Source organism: Vanellus vanellus (genome assembly GCF_965231255.1).
Source record: "Vanellus vanellus genome assembly, chromosome: 20".
NCBI lineage: Eukaryota > Metazoa > Chordata > Aves > Charadriiformes > Charadriidae > Vanellus > Vanellus vanellus.
In genome coordinates, this window is record NC_138925.1 from 5,146,077 (window position 1) to 5,165,414 (window position 19,338).

The following is a 19,338-nucleotide window of genomic DNA, read 5'->3' on the forward strand; positions in this document are numbered from 1 at the left end:
GTGGTAAATTATGCTGACTAATGTTTCGCTGGGGGCTACAAGTTAGTTGCCTACTGACTCTGGCTGTCTGGAAATCCTCTCTGGATAGAATTACTTTTAGAGAAGCATTCAGTGCAGGCCACCACTCTGAATAAACCCATTGTGGCAGACAGAAAATTTGTACAGTAAACAGGTATAAATCTTGTCTTAAACAATAAAGGGTGTGAAAATGGAAAGCCAAAGTGTGATGGGGAGTGTCTCTCCAGTACACTCTAGTCCCTCACATGATTTCTGGAAACGAAAGTCCTTCTGAAAAAAAAAAAAAATCAGGTTTTTCTACAAATCTAGACTATGATCTTTTAACTTTAAAAGAAAGGGTAAGAATACTACATGGTATCCCTTGCGTAAGAATGTGTTCCAGGAAACAAAGTATGAGTTTTTCAGTGAAAATACCATTCTGGTCCTCATATCAAATAATAATTTCAGGCAAAGGAGAATCTTCAAAAAATTCCCATGTATCTCATTTTCTGTAGGATTTGACAAGGCAGAAAGAGCGTCTGCTCTTCACAAGAAAAGGAGGGACATGGATTCTCAATGTGCCCAAAGATTCGTTCATTAAAAGCGGATTCTAAGTACTCTTAACTAACATTAGACCCAACAAGCTCTCTCATATCTTATGACACAGTTCTGTAACTTTTCCTCATTCCCACTCATGGTTTTGTTCACATGGTTAAAGACAACGGTATTGTTAGTGTTAGGCTCCATCAACTTCTAATTACACCAGCTAGAGTTAAAAGTAGTCAAACTCAAAATCTCAATTGCAAAGCTCCTATCTCAGAAACCTAAATGAAATTATTTTTAACCGTAGCCTACTAAAGAAGAAGCTTAACAGAATAGATAAGGTTTAAAAGGAGGCAATGAAACAGAGTGTATCTAATAATTCTATTATCTGCCACTGAATGCTAAGTGCCCAAATCCAGGCAGCTGAGAAAAGGGTAAGTAATTCTGTCCAGTTTCAGTTTCAAAAGTTTTATCCATTATAAATACATATCACAAATTTTACTGGTTTACTTCAAAGAAAACCTAGCAACTGAACACAAAAAATGTAGAGGAACTAAATATGCACATAACCAAGCCCCAACATCATGACTTCAATTTGAGATCTCAACTGATGGTTCTGGAAAGCAAAGATAGATACAAATACCGAATGTGTTCAGCATGGACATACGGACTGATGCGATTTTGTGCCAGCGGATACGCAATGGACATAAAAATGCCAAGTCTCTTTTCTGCTCTGCATTTTTTTTATAAGTCCTTGATCACCAGAAAAGTAGTCAAAACATGAAACAGGATGAACTAAAGAAGTAGCAGTATACAACAATCACTTTTTAAAAATGTGTAACATCTGTAGGACAAGGGGTAACAGTTTTAAACTGAAAGAGGGGAGATTTAAATTAGATATTGGGAAGAAATTCTTGACTGCAAGGGAGATGAGACACTGGCCCAGGTTGCCCAGAGAAGCTGTGGCTGCCCCATCCCTGGAGGTGTTCAAGGCCAGGATGGCTTTGAGCAACCTGGTCTTGTGGAAGGTGTCCCTGCCCAGGGCAGGGGGGGTGGAACTAGATGATCTTTAAGGTCCATTCCAACCCAAACCATTCTATGATTCTATGCAAGGCTAGAGGCTTTTCCAAAGACATAAAAGGGGCAAGAATGAAGCCCCTGAAACAGAAATTACCTCATTTACCACGCCAACAGGTATAGGTCTCACATCTATGCCACCGACTTGCTGGGTGAACCCGGCTAAACAATTAACCTGTATATCTCAACTAGCTTTTCTAGAAAATGGAGATAACACAGACATATTCCCTAAACACAATAATTAATGGCTGCAGTGTACCCTATGATGTTTGCACAAACAGGGGTGTTAAAAGTATTCAGGCCATTATCATGACCCTTAAAAATTTGAAAATCAGTTTAACAAAGGGTGGGGAAAAGCCATGAGGGCACATACCAACAAACTCTACACTAATTGCTATAGACGCAGCAGTAATTCCTGTTACCTTGTACCTTTCAACAGCCTGTAAAAAATGTCCATATAATGGACATAAAATGTCCATATTTCAGTGCTAACTGCTATCATCTGCAGCAAGAAACAGAAACAGCACATGCTAAAAATAAAAATAGAAAAGTTAAATAAACCTGCAAAAGAAAATACCCTGCTGTAATCCATTGATTTTGTAACTTAGTGAGAAACCAAGAGAATGTTTTACATTAACAACCAGTACTTGTACATTTACAACTAGTACTTCTTCCATATACCAAGCACCAGCATGGGAAAGAGTATGTTTCGAGGCAGGAAAAAAAAAAAAAAACAAACGAAACAACAAACAAGCAGCACGTGGAAAAGCCTCACTTACAAACTCTGCTTCCTTAGGTTTGTCCTACAACCCCAGCTCATGTTAGGGGCAATCATATGTTTAACCTTCATAGCTGTAATTTAGACTGCAGTAGATTCGGCAGAAAGCAAAGGCCAACAACAAAGATATTCAAGCTCTTGCAAACATCTCAAAAGCAGCACAGAATGTTTAAAAAGCTACAAGACACTGCTAGGGAAAAACAAGCTAAAAAGAGAAGCAGAAAAGACAACATAATTACACTAAAGAGAGAAATTAGACCAAAGAAACAAAGATTCGAGAAGAAAAGGGGATTTTCTAATGCTTTAACCTCACAGAAAGAGGTTTTGTCCTACATAGTTACATCTTTTGCACATCCCAGGACTTTGAGTGGTTGCAAAAAGACAAACCTATTCCAATTCCACAAGTGTTCAGAGGATTATCAGAGGCAGCTGCACATACAAGCAGAAAGGGATGCAGCAGTGTTCACTGATAAGCTGGACTCAAGGAGAAGCTGATCCCGCACTGACGATGACAAACGTGGCTGTAAACAGCAGCAGAGCGAGATGCTGACGCTCTGCTAACACAAGGTTACACTTCCCACTATGGAGCTACATGGCAAATTTTAATGGGCCAAGACCGACAGCTAGGGAAATGAGTGTTCGCTCTCTGCTGCAAAAATTATAGCTTTTCCCATCCCCCTCCAACTCATTCTCCACTGTCAGTACTATAACACAATGACCTCTTATTAGGGAGTATTTTTCAGTTGGGACAGTTTATTGTAAGGACACTGGATCACTCAAGGGATTAATGGCATGGACGTGGAGTCCCTTATCTCCAGTTTGGTAGTTCAAAACATCAAAAGTGGGTTGAAGAAAGAGCAATTAGGAGTATGACATGAGTTTGTAGGGCTCCATTCTGAAGGCCTCAGTAAGGCCACAGACCTTTAGCAAGGTACGTGCTGAAGACTCAAAATGCGGGACACAATGTAACACGTCGGACTGCATCTGCTACATGATCTTGCAGAACACTGAAGTCCTCTTGCAAACAGCTAGAACTCATTGTTTCTCCTGGATTCCTGTTGAAAGCAGCAGGCTGTGGGGGTACAGCGTACACAGAAGACAGTGCCACTGAGCACAGAGCAGAAGGTATTTAGCACCTTGCAGGATACAGTGCCCGTTAGAATCACAAATACAATAACTACAAAAATAGTTTGAGCCTATAATGACATCTGCTGATACAACGCAAGATGTTTTAATTCTATTGCTTTCTCATACTTGTGCATAACACCACTGATGTGTTCCAAACAGGTCTCAGTCCTATGAAGCACTGAGTATTTTCAATCACTGATTCAGTCAAAAAAGGTGAGGGGGGTACAGAGCAGAATTTGGTCATGAGACTCTTTTCTCCCTCCTCTGGATTCTCTAAGTCTTCTTCAACCGCTTAACACCAGATTTGAAGTCAGTAATGATATGCCTGAGCACATGGCTTTCCCATACAGAGCCATTTGCTGGATTCATGCCATAATTTGTTCTGGTGTTTCCATAAACATTTTTATAACATGGCGCCCATGTGCCTATAAGTCTGCTTTAAGGACTGAGATCTACTGCATGCGTTAGAAGGCAGCATGCATGATCCTGGCTACAGAGAAGCCACAGTAGTGTGGTGGAAGTCAGGTCATCTGGCTTGCAGAACTGAACTGCTCATTTAATGAGGCTTCTAGAGATACTCAGCTGGAAGCAATAATGGCTCCTAAACAAACGTGACAAAGACTGTGAGAGTTTAATATAAAAAAAAAAAAAAAAAAAAGAAAAAATAAGGAGAAAACCTCCATCTTTCAAAGGATTCTAATTAGCTCACATGCAAGACTCACCACTGTTAGAGTGAAGTTTATGTTGGAGTTCTTTAAATTTATAAATATTTTATGTAGTAGGAATACGCATCTATACAGAAAGATACACAACTGCTATGTGCTTCCTCTGAGCAATTATTCAGTCACATATACAGTAAGAAATTAATTAAATCAAAGGTATTGTTAGAATTGGCCTTGAGAAAGAGAACAAACTGTCACAGGCTGTGATGATCTGCTGCCTGCTATGACTTTCCTAAGGGGAGAATGGGGGGGGTGGAACCCAACCCCCCAAAAAACAAACCACCAACTCCATCACAAAGCACACGGTGTCAATAACAACTTCAGGTAATCTCACATACAGAAATCTATGCAATTAAGGGATGGCACAGCGTTACTACACTAGAGAGATTTTCACTGCAGAGCTTAACAAAATTCACGAACAGCCCTTTCATTAGGTGCACTTTACTGACCCTTCCCAGTTCACAGTCTTTACTCACATTACCCTCTTTCAAAAATCATGTCCTGCGTTCTCCAGTAAGAGTTACAAAGTAAAAATACTTTGATGTGGTCAGTGCCACACCATTAAGGAAAGTACTTGAGTCTTCTCATTGCAAACAGCTTGTATTCACTATGATCACCAAATGAAAGCCAGAGAAGAAACTCAGAGATTTGTATGTTTAGGACAATAACATGGGCTAAGGATTTTGGCAAGGTTTTGACTAAGTTATAGATAGCTGAAGAGGAATGAAAAAAAGAAAAAGAAGGTTGTAAAAAAAAATATATACTGCAGCTCCAGAGAGTAGTGGCTTACTTCCCACTCCGCGTCACCATAAAAATGAAAACAAAACAGGATTCTCTTAGTTATCCTCATACACAAAAAATCCCAGAGCTCTTTCCAAAACAGTTCTAGAGTAAAAACACTGGATCACATGCACTGTCAGCTGCCAGACACTTCTAAGCTCACTCTGAGTGCATCTTAAAATAAAGACAGCTTGAATGAGGTCTCTGAGCAGCAGAGGGGTTTTTTTATTAGACAACAGCACTAAGATTCTCAGTTCAAATTATGCTGCACAGGTCTTTCTACAGACTTTTTTCTAAATAAGCACTGATCAAGAGCTTACATTGCACACACTTAGGACAGGCAGTCCATGCTCAAGGACAACTCAGCAACCTACTGGCCATGTCTAACCCCAGAAAGACAGGTTATGGCTAGAGGTCAGAATTCAGAGGTCAACAGCTGGGCAACATAAGGCAGTTTACACCTTTTTCACAAAGCACCAGCTCCTTCGAAAAACAAAACAATGGATGCAAAGTGATGCAGGAAAGAGAACAACTCACGTATATTATATTAGCAGCATGAAATTATATGCTGCTTCTTGAAGAACTTACCAGCGGCTCCCGAGATGCTGCATTTTCAGTCGCAGGGCAAGAGCCAGCCTGTAAAGCAAAAAGAAGCGTGAGGTTACACTGCCACCTGATGGACACGATTAGAAATACTTGTCGGTTAAGACCACTCTTCCTACGAGCAGGATTTAGGCAGATACACCTGTTTCTGCTATCAGTAGCAGTTCTGTGATGGGCAGAAGACAAAAAGGTCAGCATCACATAAAAAGAAATAGTTCCAGCAGGCCCCATTTAAAACAACAGAATTCACAGAATCTGCAGAATTTGCTTTAGGGAGACAGCAGTTAAGAGCCTGAGAGATGTCATGAAATAAACGTTCACCCTAACTCAAATTCTGAAATACGTGGCACAGCAAACAAACACAGCATGAAACTCGGACGCCCTCTGCTAAACTCTTAGTGGCAACACTTGTCACATTGCATGGTAGAAGACAGGACATTTTCATCATATATGAAATGAGGATAATAACTTGCCTGTCCAAAGGGACCTGATGAGTACTTGACATTCACAAAGAATTTTGCAATACTAAGGGGATGAAATGCTACAGAAGCCCAAAGTACTGCTATTGAAGTGGATACAAAAGTATACCTCACTCTGATTCCATGGTTCACTTTCTCCTGTTTAGGACTAAACTTGACACCAGGCTTCTCCCATTTCCATGATCCAGTAATGAACTTTCTTTTCTACATTATTCTTCTAAAGATTTCAAAACAACTATGATTTAACTGAACCTCACAATATGTCAGCAATCACAGAATCATTAGAGTTAGAAGGGACCTTGAAGATCATCTAGGTCCAAACCCCCCTCCCCTGGGCAGGGACACCTCCCACCAGCCCAGGTTGCTCAAAGCCCCGTCCAACCTGGCCTTGAACACCTCCAGGGATGGGGCAGCCACAGCTTCTCTGGGCAACCTGGGCCAGTGTCTCACTGCCATCACAGTCAAGAATTTCTTCCCAATATCTAATCTAAAACTCCCGTCTTCCAGTTTAAAACCATTCCCCCTTGTCCTGTGGCTCCCCTCCCTGATCAAGAGTCCCTCCCCAGATTTCCTGTAGCCCTTTTAGGGAGTGGACGGGGCTCTGATATCTCCCTAGGGCCTCCAGGCTGAACAACTCCAACTCTCTCAGCTTGTCCTCACAGCAGAGGGGCTCCAGCCTTCGGATCATCTTTGTGGCCTCCTCTGGACTTGCTCCAGCAGGTCCACATCCTTCTTAAGTTGGGGGCTACAGAGCTGGATGCAGTACTGCAGGGGGGTCTCACCAGAGCAGGGGGCAGAATCACCCCCCTCGACCTGCTGGCCATGCTTCTTTTGATGTGGCCCAGGATGAGGCTGGCTTTCTGGGCTGCAAGTGCACATCGCTGGCTCATGTTGAGCTTCTCAGCAACCAACAACCCAAGTTCTTCTCCTAAGGGCTGCTCTCAATCCATTCTCCGCCCAGCCTGGATTTGTGCTTGGGATTGCCCTGACCCATGTACAGGACTTGGCCTTGTTGAACTTCATGAGGTTCAAACAGGCCTAACTCTTGACCCTGCCCAGGTCCCCCTGGATGGCATCCCTTCTCTCCAGCACATTGACTGCACCACATAGCTTGGTGTCATTGGCAAACTTGCTGAGGGTACACATCACCAGTACCAACCTTGTTTCCCACACATAATTAAGAGACACAGTTTTAGGGCAGATGCTGAACACCCTACCTTGAACACTAGGAAAGGGTGGTACACCGGAGGAGAGTGAAACTATTTTATTAAAGCAGGACTGCAAGCCAAAGACTGGACTAGACTTAAAAATTCAGAGCTTCCACCCTCCAGGCTCACCTGCGGTTTTGCTCATATTCACTCACTCATCAAGAACAGGCATAACATTTTAGCATAGTCCCATGTTTTACAGAATTACTCTCTGGGCTTTTCTTCTCCACCAAAAAAAAAAATCAGTTTGATCTCTGTGTGACTAGCACATATCAGCTCTCCCAAGGTAGGGACACCATAAATTTTACCATAAAATAAACTTATCTTTGTCAACCATCTGCTTTCAAAGGGGATTCACATGATGTTGAGATGGTCTAAACCATATTGCCTTCGCTGTTTTTTTATCTTAGGAGAGGTGACACATACTGGTTACCTCAATGTTAAAAAAATGCAGTTTTATTAGTAACGAAGACAAGTTTTGAGGCTCAGGGATCCTATTCATTGACTACAGGGAAAGATAAAACTTTCAAGGGATAGCATAAAGGTCCTTAAGTGACTTTTTGTCCTCCAACTGCATTCATCACTTTTATGCACCTTCAAAGTATCTCAAGATTTTTTTTCCCTATCTACAAAACATGCAAAAAAATACAGATAAAAATAATTATTTACCACAAGAGGGGGCCAGAAACTCAAATATACTGCAATTCAGCTTCTTCCAGACATAAGCATCATCACCAGGGCCCAGCCAGATCTCACAGCTAGGCAGTGATTCTCTAGAGAGGACCTTAGTCTCATCACATGCAGTCATGATAATTTTTGTTGCTACTCCACTATGTAGGTGCAAAAATTTCAGCCACTAAGAATTCACTTGACATAACCACTGCAAATAGCAACTTCAACACCATACTGGAAGTCACACTGCCCAGTCTGTCTGTAGTGGAGACAATGCTACGTGATACCAAGAAAAGGGCACTTCTCTCTTCAACCTTGGCACTGGCTTTCCATGTTCTATGCATTGTATATCTGCTTTCAAAACTTTTGTAGCTGGATGAAAGAAAAATAATGAACAGTCTCAAGAACCAGCCACTCCTCCAGAAATATAGAAAACATAAGAATCAACACAAGAATAAGGCTTCCATGATTTATTAATAAGTCAACTGAACCTGTTTATGTTGTGGATAAAATTATTCAGTACATATGCTCTACTTTATTTCTTCAGTCAAAGCCCAGGACTAACACAGGTATCTTACTATGGCTGATACTCTAAAATACTGGGGGCTGATTCAACCAGGACACACACTGAAGTCAAAGAAAAGATCCACATCAAAATCAGTTAGCACAGGATCAGAACTCCTCAGAAGAGGCATACAAAGAGCAGCACAGATAAAATTCCCGTTGAATACTTCAAAAAAGTACCTACAGCTGTTACCTACTATTTCCATGGAATTGTTCCATCAAGCTCCTTGCATTAAGTGTTGAGCTTTCTAAGAATATACATATTTTGCTTTTCTCTAGCATATTTCAAGGAAAATTCAAAGCATTTTTAACTACTTAAGCTGACTTCACAAAGATAAGAACTACAGATGTGCAGTGTGAACAGTAGAGTCACAAAGGCACAAAGAAAGAAAGGAACCACCACGGAATTCATATCCTTCCATATTCCCAGAGCATCCTAAGTACTAGAGCTTCTATGTTCTGCCCTAAGGAGCTGTGCTAGTATTTATGGGCTGTCGCTCCACACAGAATTTGGCCAACCTGGGAAACTACCCAAAGAAGGATTTGAAATGAAGCCTAGGTTACTGTGAGAAAACATGTATTATATTGGCAGGTAAGAGTCTTGGTCCTGAAGACAAATACTCAAAAATTCTGACATGTGCTTGTATGTAACCTGACGACATAACACACAATGAGTTGGATAATTTATGATATTTTGACCGCATTGTCCAAAGCTACCAACAATTTAAATGAGATCTGCATTTTCCTTCCAGCAAGATTTCCAAGTACAAGACATAATGTAACAGCAAAGGAACTAGTCTTACAGGGTAGGGGACAGTAACCCTCCAGAACACGTTAGCTCTGAGACAAGTCAGGGAAGATTCCATCCTTTCCATGCGATGGCTATTCAATAGCCTGTATTTCATGAAAACAGTCGAGAGACCATTTATCTTCACCATAAAACCCACCTTTTAAGGCAGAGAATCCAGAGGCTTAACAGTCAAGAGCTACAGGCAAGCGGGGAGGAAAATTCACCTATATATTGACTAACAACGCAGCTACAGAATTAAGGCTCTGAAGCAACAAATCAGGCATCTTTCTACTTCCTTATTTGAAGAAAAAATGCAGCTACATGGTAGAGTCAATCCAAAGCAAGTATTATGAAGCTTTAGAAACAAAACAAGTAGGATTTGGGCCTTTGTACTTTGCTTGCTTCCCCACTAAACCACATGTAAGAACATCACCAAGTATAAAAGATGTTGGAACACCAATGCATTCTGTTCACCTTATCATCTCTTCTTTCTCAGTCTCCTATGTTAAATTTATATGTTGTCTGTTTTTAGCATAGTGACCCTTCCACTGTCACAAAACAAACAAAAGAATCCTACATACAGAACCCACTCTGCCTTTGCTATTTCAATGGCCGCACTACCATTTTGGTACCAAGTCAAATTCAGCCATTGACTTGAACAATTTCAAGCCTTTTATGACTTACACAGACCAGCTACATACTGACTTCCAGGCTACAGGATTCTCAGCTTCTGCACATAGTTGTACAGATAATTAGGTAATATTTTGTGTCCTAAACCAACAACACTACTGCCAATTAATGTTAAAGAATTTCAATTTCTCTCATACTACTGGGAATTACAGTTAAATGGAACACTGGAGGACTGGGTTGCTGGCAGGCTGAGCCAAGAAGACTCAACAAATATACTCCCAAAGTGTTCAGCATCAACAAAATACTGATAGCCAAGAAAAATCAGAAATTGTTTATTCTGTTCAGAGGCTATACCATCATCTAGCTCTTCCCTTTCTTCTACTATAAGGAATGCTAACAGAGAGACAGGATCTTTTATTTTGTTTATTTTTTAGTAAAGACATTGTTGAAAGCATGTTTCTTGGGCCTTTTAAACAAAACCAAATATTTTTAAATCTCTGGTAGAAATGTTTATCGCCTTTAGAATATAATTCTATCTAGGTAAACGATTTCATTTGAGCTGCAATACTCCCCCCTCCCCACAATGCTTGAGGCAATATATTCATGAGAATGAGAAAACTAAACTAAGAAAAACAGATAATAAGCCAAAGATATCTGACACTCCCTTTTCGGCATCTAAACTAACTAGATTTGTAATAGAAAACACAACAGGACACAAACATAAACATGTTAGGCAAGGCAGTGCTACTACTCATAGCTTTATGTTGAATTCTTGGCAATAAATAAACAAACATAATCAGTGGTAGAAACTAAATATTTTTTTTAATTCTCTAAATGTTTAGTGTGCAATGGGGACAATGTTTGACATGCATTGACAACAGTGTCAAAGCTGCAATGGTTGCATAAGAGGAGTGTCATTTACATTCTGCTAGACTAATAAAGATATTTTCATTGTTTTGTTTTATTCCAAAAATTGTCCCCTTAAGAATTCATCTACTGTGCTATATAGTCTTCAGTTACACCCCCCTTTTCCGGCCAAAGCTGCAAGATTCTCTCAAATCCCATCCCAGCCAACAAAATTTGAGAGCACTGAACACTTCTCAGCATGAGGAATGTGCAACCAGTGTAAGACACTAGATGGTGAAGATGGGGATACCTGTCAGTCATCAGCAGGCACTTCTTCTGCCTTGGACACACAGAACAAGCTCAAAATGGGGGGAAGCAGGAAAGTTAACTTACAAGCAAGACTGCTCCTGGTGTGCGTGTAGAGGAGGTAAATATTAGTATGGACTACCTTTTAGCTGAACTTGAGCATTACCTCACATACCTGAAGCACGGCAGACCACCAGCACTGCCCTTTAAACAAACTCTGCCGCTAATTAAGTCATGACAGGCCAGGAGCCAAAAAGAGTTGCAACTACTCTGCTATTGCCTGAGAATCCAGCATTTTTGCATACAATGTGACAGAATCCAGTAGGGGAGCAGTTAATTGACCATTTTCACCCACAGTGGCTTCAGACCACCTCCCTCCTCAGAGGAGCTGACACGAAATAGTCTCTCTGTGGTGAAAAGTTAACTTTGCAGCCTGGGTATTCTGCCTTATCTCAGATTCTTCCTGGTTTAGAAAGCAACAGAAGCGTTAACTCCACTACGTTCTTCAGACAATGACTGAAAAAATCTCCATGTTACACATAAGTTAGGAGTTATACCATTCTCATTTTTCACTATGGAGACAGTGACAGTGACTTTCTTCATGTCCTTAATTTTAAAACCCAGGGGGTGCTCTGGTTACATTTATGAGGTCCATTAAAAAGCAAGACTTCCATTTCCAAACATCAAGCCTTCTTTTGAGGTACAGCAAGACTAAATAAATGTTAAAAAACAGTGCAATGGGAGGATACTCTATGCAAACTCAAGAGGACCCGAATCTTTCTCAGGCAACCACATTTGCCAGTTAACAAGATTTCTTTCTCAGAAACCTCTCAAAAGCCTTGTAGACTGTCCAAGTGGCTTAGGATCAGCCACAGTTGTTTCAGGTATCTTCAAGGGAATGCTTTCAGAATGAAGCATGAGGAATGGACTGTCATACCTGTACCTCAAACTACAACTGATGAAAGCACGTGGCCAATGCAAAACAGCAAGCCTGCTGCGAGTTTGGTAACTTGGCCTTTCACAACCTAGGAGGAGATTTGTACTGGTTAGTCAGAGTATGAATTTTATGTAATGTATTTCTATTTCAGTTTTGTTCAACATTGTTCCCAGCAATGTCAGCCTCCTCAGTCCAAAATAAAAGGATCAACGGAGAGGTTCACACCAATTTAGTCAAATCCAGGTAAACTTGAATGATTACACAGAAAAGTGTGTTGGTGGCAGACTTTGCTCTATTTTCTTCCCTGTTGCTGAAACAGCCAGACCTTTCATCCTCTGACGGCTGCAGGAGAGGCCTCCGCAGCCACCCAAAGGATTTTACAAAATTCCGTTGGTATCACATAGTCAGGAGTCCGAGACACTGGTGAGATGAGAGTGCTGCCAGGAGGACACTAAATTTGAGGTAGGCAGAGTTTGCAATGCAATACAAGTTAGGCTGTATCATGAGCAAGCCAGTGCAAGTGACCAGAAACCCACGCTATATTCAACTACCTCACACTTCCATTTTTCCCTATTCATTTCAGGTCCCAATTTAAAATTACCTTAACCTTTTAGTATGTTTCTTGAGCATGCACTCAAGCAGCAAACTTACATGCCTCTTTTACCCGCCCCATTCAGTTTTTGACAACGCTTACACTACGTCTACCATTGCTTTGCCCCTTTCACGCTGTTGGTTCAAGCATCTGCAATCCCTCGCAGTTGCAAGGCAGGAACATTTTGTCTAACTGGTACTCCACCTCACTTCAAAACCCAGCTGACACATAAATTGCCTCCCTTCTCTCTGACTGTGCCTACACACACACACTGAAGTGCTTTATTGACTTTCACACACAGACCCTAAAATGCTCAGATGCCCACTGCCTCGGGGCCTGGCCTGACCAGCTCTCCCAGACGGAGCAGCACTGGGCGCTCTGGCAGAGCGTGCCCGCGCAGGGCAGGCTGCCGAACTGCCAAACCACGTCCCCCAAGAAGCGAAGCTCCGCTGCCGCTACCGGGCACAGGGGGTGATGCGATTCCCGCCGCGCTGGGAGGCCCGGCCCGGCCCTCCCCGCCAGCCTCACCCAGCCCTCCCCAGGCACGGCGCTCCCCCGCGGGCAGCAGCCCCCCGCCGTCCCTCCCGCGCAGCACCGCACACCTCAGGGAGCCGCCACCGCCACCGGCCGCCGCCTCCTCGTGGGCCCCCGCGCCCGCTCCGGTGCCGGTGCCCCGGCGGCGACAGGCCCGCCGCGGCGGGGGCTGAGGCGGCGCGAGCCGCCCCCCCCCAGTGACCGTTACGGCAGGTGCGGCAGTTGGCGGCGCGCGAGCGGCGGTTGGCGGCGGGGCCGCGCGCGTGGGGGAAAGGGGCAGGAGGGGAGCGGGGAGCGGAGCGGGCCGGCGCCGCCGCGCGCGCCCCCCACAGCCGACCGCGGCGGGGGGGGGGGGGGGGGGGGGCACACGGGACACACGGGACCGGGGGGGGGCAGGGGCTGGGCTCGGCGCCCTCCCCTCGCCCGCTCCCCCGCGGAGGCGGGCTCCCCTCGCCTCGCTCCGCTCCGCTCCGCTCCACCCCACCCCGCCAGTCCCCGCCGCCCCCTGCCCGCGCCGAGCGGGCAGAGCGCCGGCCCCGTTTACCTGGCTGGGCTGCTCCGCTTGCTCCGAGGAGGCCATCTTCCCAGGCCCGGCTAATCCATCCCCGCCCAAAAGATGGAACGCCCTAACCGCCGTTCCCCCCCCGCCCCGGCAGGCAGAACGAGTCGAACGCCGGGGCACCGATGCGCCCGGCGGGGGAGCCATTCCTGCAACGAGTTTGCGGCCTCCCGCCGGCTCGGGGCAGGACCGGGGAGAGCAAGCCACAGACCGGGAGACGGTGTGGGTTGCAGCCTCCTGCCTCGCCTAGCCAGCCCGGGCTGGGATCCGCACCTCTCCGCTTCCCGCCGGGCGGGCGGCGGCCATGGCGGCGCCGCTGAAGCGCTGCCTGCTGCTGCGGCAGGACGGGTGGGAGCAGCACGGCGTGGCCGCCTCCTGCCTGCGGGAGCTGCGCGACAAGGGTGAGGGGCGGCCGCCCGGGGAGAGCGGGGTCTCCGCCGGGACGTGCCCCGTCCCCGGGGGCTGCCGTGCGCCGCCGGACCGAGGCCTCGGCCGCGGTGTCGGTGAGGTGTCGGCGCTGGGCCCGATCGGTGCCGTGGAACGGACGGGAAGAGAGTGGGTCTGCGGGGGGAGCGAAGGGAGGTGGGAATAAAGAGTCCGGAAGGTGTTTCGCTGAAATGCGCCTTCTTCCATGTGTATGTTCACGGTTTGCATCAAGAATGTCAATTCCTGGAGGGGAAACTCGTGAGTATGTGCTAAAAAAGAGCTGATGTGCAGAGAGGTGTGGGGCAGGTCCTGGCCTCCAGCCTAAATTACTTACTTGCCTGTCTCTTGTGATGGATGTAATAAAAGGGCAGTGTTTATGTCACTTTTATTATTTCATTAAGGTTTTTTTTTGTGTGTGTTCTGCAGCTAGTGGCATTCTGGCTATCGACAAGGCCAGGGAGCCCATCACCTTAGTACTGGCAGAAGATGGCACCATTGTGGATGATGAAGATTACTTCTTGTGCCTGCCAGCTAACACCAAGTTTGTGGCACTGGCCAAGAATGAGAAATGGTCCAGCAAAAGCTTAGGTACTCTGTGGCTGAGGGAGCACGGAAGGGGAGGTGTGTTTGGAATACACCTGCTGAAATTAGGCTGTCTCAGGTAGATCTGGAATGACCCATGAAACTGATGACTCTTGTGTCAGACAGCGCAACAGCCTGGCTCTGGGAGTCCGTGGATGAAGTGGACAGTGCTGCAGAGAAGTGGAAGCAGCTGGCCAGGCAACTGAAGGACGACCTGTCTAATATTATCTTGATGTCTGAAGAAGACCTCCAGGTACAGTGGGGAAACTTCTAATTGCTGTCCTTGGTTGTGCCCATCATCCATTTATCTTACTAGATGGCAGAGAACGGCATAAGTAAACAAGATCTCAGGCTTAATTCAGCTGCTGTTGTTTGGCTGTGGTGTGAGAGTCAAATTTCTCCTTGAGGGGAAATACTCATGTGCCTGAGGACACTTATGTGCCTGAGGAGGATGCTCTTAATCACTGATTTTCCCTCACAGTGTGCCTTCCAGTTCTGCCAGTGGGAGGGCAAAAAGTCAAGATTTGGCTACATGACAACTGAGGTGGGCTCCTTCCTTAAAACCAGACACCTGTGTAATGTGTCAAAAGGGAAGGCTGAGCAGCACACCAAATTTATCTGCTCCAGAAGGGCTTGAAAAACTGGAAACTCACAGCAGAGCTGATTGATTCAAGTATCTGACTGCTTAACACATTGTATGTGGTGAGGCACGGAGATAGCTGCCTCTTCTTGTGCTCCTGCAATGTGCAGCTTCCCAAGTGCCAGGCTATTGGTGTTCCTTCATGTATTCCCATGTACGCTTAAGAAGTGGTACTCTGATTGCCAGGAGTTGTCAGGATTTCTGTTAAAAATGCACATGATTCCACACCTTCCTGGATGCCTTTTGGCTTCTGGTAAAGAATGTGGGCTGGTGGAGTGCCACTGCAGCCTCTCATAACTAGGCTGACTTGCCATGACAGGAAACCTTGTGAAACATGCTGGGTTTCATGAAGGTGGAGGCTCTGTTGTTCAGGAGCCTTGCTGTTTGTACTGTAATCAGTGCAATGGAATGAGTTACTCAATCAGTCCATTTAACAGGAGCACTCTCATTGTTTCAAGGTGCTTATTGATGTCCCACGTTCAGACCTGGCAGAAGAACTTGCCCAAAGTCAAACCAAAATCCAAGTATTGCAGGACACCCTGCAGCAGGTGCTGGACAGACGGGAAGAAGAACGCCAGTCAAGACAGCTCCTGGAACTCTATCTAGAGGCCTTGAAAAATGAAGACAGTGTCTTAAGCAAAGTAGCAGGTAGGGAGCATTAGGATGCTAGAGGAGATTTTCAGAGATGCCTAAAATAGTTGAGTGGAATGAATAAGGCGGAGTGAAGGACTGGAGTGAGTCACTGAGCAGCTGTTAATGTGGTGGATGTAATAGCTGGCATAGTGTAAGAATTCTCTGACTGGGTGAGAGCAGGACTCCTCTCGCTGCTGTGTTGCATTTCTCACAATGCCTGAAAGTAGAATACTGGGGGAAAAGCTTAAATCACATAGTCATTCTCAACATTGTGGATTTCTTAAGTTAAGAGGATGCACCTTGAATAGAATGCATATTTTATTAATCTCAAAACCATCACAGCAGTCCAGGCCACTTTTCCTGTCCTGTGTTTGTCACGGGCTATAATGATTCTGCTACTTTTCAGAACCTGAGACTGTACCAAGAAAGGAGATGGATGTGGTTGACACAGGTACCAGCAGTACAGCTCCTTCTGCCAAAACGGCGCTCAGTGACCAGATTCTTGCTGCTCTGAAAGAGAAACCTGCTCCAGAGCTCTGCTTGGACAGTCAAGACCTAGAGGTGGGTGAGAATGATATAACCATATTCTGGCTAATCTCTCCCTCTGTAGAGAGAAGTTATAGGGGAAGCTGTCCTTGCTTCTGGAGGCTCTAAGTCAATATATATCTCAGTCTCAAAGTGGTAAGATTTAATCTATTCCTCTTCCTCAGTAACACTACCCCCTGCTTGGTAATAGCCAGTTGAGACTATTCCAAGTACTCTTGTCTGTCTTCTGAAAAGCCACAAAATAATTTTGGTTTTGAACTCTGCCAAACCATAGTCAGCCAGTGCTTCAGCTGTCTTACCAGCAAGGTTTTTTGTATGCAGATGCATCTAGCTGTATTTCTTTTATACATCCCAAATCAAAATAAAAACCACCTTATTTTGGAAAACAGCGTAAATAAACCCAGAACTTGGAAAGGAAAGTGTAGGTAAACTTTAACCATTAGAAAGTTTGTTCTTTCTAATGCTATGAACTTGCTCCTCTTGCTTTTCCCTGCTGTAGAAACTAAGTAACTGCTTTCTGTTCCTTGGAAATCTGAATATAGCTTCAAGCTCTAAGTGTTGGTAGAATATTGAAAATCCATTAGCCCACGGGACAGATGATGAAAGCTGGGAACATCTTCAATACCAAATTGACAGTATTAAACAGATGTTTCATTACTGCTGTCCTTAATGTGGGCAGAGGGGTTAGTGGTGGAGGAGCATCTGTAGAAAAGACTTAGAAATCTATCTTGCTACAGCTGGTCTTGAAAGAAGACACACAAGCCCTGGCCTCAGCTCTAAGATGGGACAAACAGAAAGCTGAAGCTCTGCAGCAAGCCTGTGATCAGGAGCTCTCCAAGCGTCTACAACAAGTGCAGACTTTGCATTCCCTAAGGAGCACGTCAAAGGGCAAGAAAACGCTACCCTGGGGAGAATGGATTAGTTCCAAACGCAAAAAATAAGACCATAGTGCTGCTCACTGTTTGGTGGGTGGTTTTTTTTGCATTAGAATCAATACAGGCAAAGATACATCCTGGGAGTCATAGTTTGCTGGTCATACTGTGGTCTGGCTATAGACAACTAAAATCTGGACATTGTCCTGAGGCTTAAACTCCTGTGATGATTCAAATCATGTGTAACCAAAGGGATTTTGACTTTTTGCAGAATACTAGAACAATGGTATTGCTAAACGCAGCATGTAAGGGTTCAGCTTTGAATACCTGGTTGGGAGCCAGAAGCTTCCATCTGATCACGATGTCCCTAGCTTCTGAAGCCCCAGGTGGTTTGCTTACTTTGTCCCCCAGGGATGGAAGACCTGTGGAAGACACTCTGAGGCACAGTTAATGAATGGGGCAGAGGGGTTAGCCAACTGCTGTCTGGCTTTAAGCTCCAGCCTGGGATCTAGGAACTTGAATTCTCGTGCTGATTTCATCAGTTAAAGTAAATCCAAAGTCCTCTGCTTTTTCTGCAAGGAACTCCTGCCTCTGGGGTGCAGTGTAAGCACTAACTTACAAAACACAGCAAAGGTGGAAATACTTGCTTTGTAAGGCTGTGGAGCAGAAGACTTGTATTTGGCCTGTTTGTATTACTCTCCTAATCATTAATGAAGTATCATGATGATTTTGTATTAACTGGCTTATTTTTAAGTTTGTTAAAGTCTTTTTTTCTAATATCATTAAAACCTTTTTACCTTACTGTTGGACTAGTTTTGATATTTCCACCAGCTGCTATGATTAAAGAATGTGCTGATAAGTACAGTATTACCTTTAGGATAGAGGAAGAAGAAATTAAATACAGAAGTACTCTGTATTTAACCTGTCCAAAGTATTTAGGTAGAATCCATGTTCACACTAGGGACGCTACAGCAGAACTCTCACCTGGCAAAATCTGTTCTTCTTTTGTGAGAACAGAAGATGTATATGCAAAAAAATCTGAAAAGGGAGCTGACTTCTGAGAAAGTTTTAGTAGGTACAAATGTTTTCTAGTATCATGCAAAACCCTCTGATTTAACCTTAAATGGCACAGGATGCCAACTGATGAGTATTCCTACAGCAGGCATTCAGATGAACCCACTGCATGTAGATATTCCAGTTGAATTATGGCACACTCCCAAGTTAGAATATTTATTAGTTACACTTCCAGTCTAAACAGTTTAGTGCCTTTGAGCAGGTAAGCCAAAATATTTAGGCTAACTTCAGATGAAGCTACCCATATGGGAATTGACTGGACTTAAGGGGGAAGCCTGCAGTCAACTTTTTGGTCAGTCTGTTTTGCTAGGACAAGTAATTGCTTCTTAGAACATACACTTCTGGCTTGTAACATTATAGGCCATGGCAAGTAAAAACGTTTCCTGCTGCTTTAAATACCTACAAGCTTTTTACATTCAAGCCTTTCTGAAATAGCATATATGGCTGTGCATTAACAAGTTTTGAAGCATGCTCTATTGCACTCAAAGCTAATTACACTGGCTACCAATTGAAATAGCATGCATTGAGTAGACTTGCTGTCAGCGAGCTTTTTCTGTGAGCTTATGTCTCAGCTTATGATTACCACTCTCGCTATTATAAACCAGTTTTTCAGTCTTGCTCAAAGCTGCAATGGTTTTGCTTTTTTCAAGCAACTTGGTAACAGAAATTCTACTCCTCAAGCTGTACAAGAGCTGTACCTGATCAATACTGGATAGTTACAACCTACAAAAAGCATGGATGGTTTTTTTTTTCCCCTATCCACTGCTGTTTAATACCTCAAATACAGATCAAGAATAAAAAGGAGCACATGTAGAGAGTC

General features: G+C 44.2%; 2 protein-coding genes across 2 annotated transcripts in view; one reads left to right on the top strand and one right to left on the bottom strand.

The window, feature by feature from the left end:
- The window catches only part of PEX14 (peroxisomal biogenesis factor 14), a gene marked incomplete at its 5' end in the record, with an annotated part of 80,578 nt that extends 66,812 nt beyond the window's left edge, over nt 1-13,766 (bottom strand). The window contains 2 exons of the mRNA XM_082493375.1: nt 5,614-5,661; nt 13,731-13,766. Of these exons, the coding sequence (XP_082349501.1) occupies nt 5,614-5,661; nt 13,731-13,766 (84 nt within the window). The remainder of the gene's footprint in view (nt 1-5,613; nt 5,662-13,730) is intronic.
- An 81-nt stretch (nt 13,767-13,847) lies between these two features.
- DFFA (DNA fragmentation factor subunit alpha) lies at nt 13,848-18,426 on the top strand. Its single transcript, XM_082493377.1, has 6 exons — nt 13,848-14,146; nt 14,598-14,759; nt 14,876-15,006; nt 15,852-16,041; nt 16,433-16,587; nt 17,310-18,426. Exons 1-6 carry the CDS (start codon nt 14,050-14,052, stop codon nt 17,511-17,513), a joined length of 939 nt encoding a protein of 312 aa, XP_082349503.1. The 5' UTR covers nt 13,848-14,049; the 3' UTR covers nt 17,514-18,426.
- The last annotated feature ends 912 nt before the right edge of the window (nt 18,427-19,338 follow it).